The following is a 3,768-nucleotide window of genomic DNA, read 5'->3' on the forward strand; positions in this document are numbered from 1 at the left end:
TACAATTAAGATGGATTTGGTCTGAAAGAGATGAAATACTTTGAAAACTGTTAGGATTGTGTTTGTACGTGTTTTAGATGTAAAATACATTAAAATCTTAAATGAAACAAAATCCATTGAAAATTGAATAACGCTTGTTTTAAAGTACTTTAAAATACATCCAACAAATGTTAAATCCAATAACAGCAGATTTTATTTTAGTTTTTAAAATACATCATCAAATAACGCTAGATTTTGAAATACATTCAAATCAATTAAAATACAAGATTGAATAACACCCCCTTAATTTCGATTTCAATTGTCAATATTACATAAATTACCCCTATCAATTTTAATAAAATGTCTCATTTCTTAAAAATTGAAAGGTAATTTGGGAAATTTTTGACATAATTATACCATGATTAAATTTGTACTTCTCTTTTAATAGTAGTAAGATATACTGTATATACAAGATAAATAGGGATCATCATCTTCTAATTGGTCCAATAATTATACTTGTATCCAACATAACTTCATGATAAGGTGTCATTCTCATAACAAGAGTGGCTGCTCAGAATCACTTACTGTCTTGGTTGCATCTTCTCTTGCTTTGCCCCAAATCACAGTGTAAAACCCAAAGCTCAGTATCACTGATCCAATCACACTGCCCACAACAAACATATGCAAAACAATATGAAACTAATGTTCCAATCATCGGTTATTAGTTTCTGAGATTAGCGTTATGCATTCGCAGAATTATGAAACTAAACATTCTAACAACCTAGAGCTAACTTTTTATCACTTTACTTATGTTTTTGAAGAAAAGAGACACTATAGTTGAAAGTATGCAGATGAAAATTATGGTACCTCCCAAGGTGAAGAGCATCGCCGAGGAATATCGCAGACATGGCGACTGCAATTGCAATAGACAACGGTTTGAACAAGGATACGTAGACCGGACCCTTCACATGCAGACCCCATGTGTGAATAACTGAGCCCAATGATGTATCAAATATCCCCTGAAACAGAGTGTTAGTTTTCGGAGCTAATGAATTTGATTTTTCAACTTATATGAGGTTGGGTTGATGTCTCACCGAGTATATCACTGAAGCGAGGGCGAAACCCGGTTTTAGCTGCCAAGAATTCAAGTCTTTTTCTACAATCAGACATACTGTTCCTGAGATGAACATTGCACATAAGTTGTAGCAGAAGACTACGGCTATCTCTTCAGGGTATATCTCCATAATATGAGTCTGAAATAATGTACAGCAGACGAATTTAGCTCAGTGTCATGCGTGTCCATTTACCAACCAACTCAAAATCTCTTTCATGAATCTGTTCATGTTAATGTAATACCTGAAGAATAAACCAGACTGAAAGAAGCAAAAATTGTAAACCGAGCAAAAGGCCTCCAGTTATCCAACTTGACTCAAATGAAGTAAACGATGCAGCAACAAGAAGTTTTGGCCCTTTATACAGAACAATAACCAGTGCACCAGATATAGATACTACAGTGCCAATGATCTTAGCCTGAGTTGCAGAGCTTCTTAACACTACTTGTTCCATCCTTTACGAGTCACCCAAGGAAGCAGAACAAGTCACCTAAGTTAGAGTTACAAACAAACCTCATATCTATCCAACATAACTGATCAAAGAAACGATGGTCCAAGATTACCGCAAGTTTTACTTGTACAATTACTCCATAATTCACTCAGTTAATGACTTGAGAATTTTTCTATGTTTTGATATCATTTCCCATATGGAGTCTTACAGTGTCAAAAACATATCTTTTGTATGGTTAGAGTGGAATCACCCGGTTTAGAAGAAAGTGGAACCTGAAGAAGATGGCAAGCATGAAGGTGAAAGCTGGTGTAAGATTGCTGATAGCAGAGGAAAGAGTAGGGGAACTATATTCTATACCTTTACAACCAGCTACCCGCGACGTGAGCCTGTTTTCCCCTCCAAGTTAGCCAAGTAGACAACATAACCCCAAGAATTCTCATAAAGCTAGAAAGATGAATATACTATACCCGAGAAGCGCAAGTAAGAAAATCTTGAAGAAGAGAGGAGACTTGGCTGAAGGTAAACTTCTTGACCTGCATATGTAAAATTAGTAAGTACATATTCTTGAAACCAAGCAACAGTAGCTGATCAAGGGGACAAAGTACCTTCCAAAGATGAGGGAAAGTAGAAGAAGGACAAGTGTAGCACCAACATAAGAGTAGAACACAAATACATAGAAGCTAAATCCTCTCAAGGTAGCAGCTTTGTACAGTGTACTCGATCCAACCGTAGTACACTCGACAGCAACCATAGCAGCGAATGGCACAACATCCCGTTTAAAGTACTTCCAAGCCACCGTATCTTCTCTCATAATAAGATTATTTTGATATCCAGATTCTCTGAAAGTCCTCTCAAAAGCTAAAGTGAGTTTAGACGCAACCATGGTATTGGTGGGTTAACTCCAAGACATCATCAGTGACGCAATATGAAAAATATCTCAACTTTACCAAATACTTCTCACCACAAGGACTAGGGACCCCATGAAAAGGAACTTTACCCATTATAGCTCTAATACCTTCATCTCAATCATTCATTTCTACCTTCCCACTTCAAAATTTTATCTAAAAAAAAAAAAAGAGAACTTTCATTGGAACATTCTTCCCCAGTGGTTAAGACTTATATATATATATATATGTTGTATCAAATGCTCAAAACTCAGCTCTGCATCAACAATCACATTCAAGTTCACGGCTCACCAATCTCAGCTTCATCATAAGAGAACAATCTTCAGAGAGGAATATACAGTATGATACGATTTATTGGATCTTTCCACAGTAATCAATCCCAAATCTGAAACCTCCATCAATAGTAACTAAACCTAGAGAGCATTACCTAAGCGAAATCCAACAGCAATATCATCTAAATCATCACTTACCTTTGATTCCTCCGTGATCGCACATTTGTTCAGCCGTAGACGACGGCGAAAACGGAGCCACAAGCTCTGTCTAATTTGTATTTGTAATTGTAATTTGTATATTGAAAATGATTAAAATATTATTATTTATAGCTGGATTTACCAATATGATTCATTTTCAATGTTTTTTTTTATTAATTAGAAAATTGTTTACGAAATTCGTGAAGTTTCCAAAATTAGTCAAAAAATATCTCAAAAATAATTTTAAGCATTCTTCAAAATACCGAACTTAATTTGTTATATATCTCAAAATTTTGTTTCAAACTTAGAAATAAAATAAAACTCTCTTTTCACTCTTTAGAATTTCTCAATATGTACACTATTCATTTCTAATCTAGAGATCAAATCACTAATGAAGTAAGTTTTTGAATAGATCTATGATTTTGTGAGTTACTTTCAGTATATGATTCGGGGTTCTTAACTATTGTTACTACTAGGTAATGTCCCGCGCATATGTTGTATATTTATTTAATTATTTTAATTTATTTATTACTTATAAAAAATAGATTAAATAAATTTTAAAGCTTATGACATTTTTACATGTTATTTATTTAAATCATACAATAGAAGCATACATTCATATCTTTTGAATTTATTAGTTGATTAATTGTTCAATTAATCAATTTTGATAGTAATTTTCTTTAGTACTTTTAAGTATTTTTTGATAAAACAATAATATTTTTAATGATAAAAATAGGAATGATATTGGGAGAATTTAAAAAATACTCCTTTAAAAATACCACTTTTTAAATTTACCCCCTTTTCAAACTTTATCAAAACAACCACTAAAATGTTTAAATTTATCCAAATAT

At 33.2% G+C, this 3,768-nt stretch overlaps 1 protein-coding gene across 6 annotated transcripts; it reads right to left on the minus strand.

Annotated features, from left to right (window-relative positions):
• Nucleotides 1-401: 401 nt before the first annotated feature.
• On the minus strand, nt 402-3,019 carry LOC17878097 (WAT1-related protein At4g15540). Of its 6 annotated transcripts, none has more exons than XM_023778685.1 (9): nt 2,918-3,019; nt 2,504-2,603; nt 2,148-2,400; nt 2,010-2,075; nt 1,815-1,928; nt 1,336-1,546; nt 1,074-1,232; nt 847-998; nt 402-643 (listed from the first exon to the last, which is right to left on the minus strand). In XM_023778685.1, the coding sequence occupies exons 2-9, from the start codon at nt 2,541-2,543 to the stop codon at nt 532-534; spliced, it is 1,107 nt and encodes a 368-aa protein (XP_023634453.1). In that variant the 5' UTR covers nt 2,544-2,603; nt 2,918-3,019; the 3' UTR covers nt 402-531. The 6 variants fall into 6 exon arrangements, with proteins under 6 accessions (XP_023634453.1, XP_023634454.1, XP_023634457.1 ...); XM_023778686.1 differs by lacking the exon at nt 2,918-3,019 and adding an exon at nt 2,739-2,909; XM_023778689.1 differs by lacking the exon at nt 2,918-3,019 and having other exon boundaries at nt 2,148-2,381; nt 2,504-2,909.
• Between the last annotated feature and the right edge of the window lie 749 nt (nt 3,020-3,768).

This window comes from Capsella rubella, unplaced genomic scaffold, assembly GCF_000375325.1.
Source record: "Capsella rubella cultivar Monte Gargano unplaced genomic scaffold, Caprub1_0 scaffold_7, whole genome shotgun sequence".
NCBI classification, from domain to species: domain Eukaryota; kingdom Viridiplantae; phylum Streptophyta; class Magnoliopsida; order Brassicales; family Brassicaceae; genus Capsella; species Capsella rubella.

What these genes read in the sequence shown, in the direction of transcription:
- LOC17878097 (XM_023778685.1), bottom strand. Translation starts at nt 2,543, where the DNA reads ATGGGTAAAGTTCCTTTTCATGGGGTCCCTAGTCCTTGTG. An exon ending in TGGGGTCCCTAGTCCTTGTG is followed by an intron (nt 2,401 to 2,503) that starts GTGAGAAGTATT and finishes AACTCACTTTAG; the next exon opens with CTTTTGAGAGGACTTTCAGA. An exon ending in CTTTCCCTCATCTTTGGAAG is followed by an intron (nt 2,076 to 2,147) that starts GTACTTTGTCCC and finishes TTACATATGCAG; the next exon opens with GTCAAGAAGTTTACCTTCAG.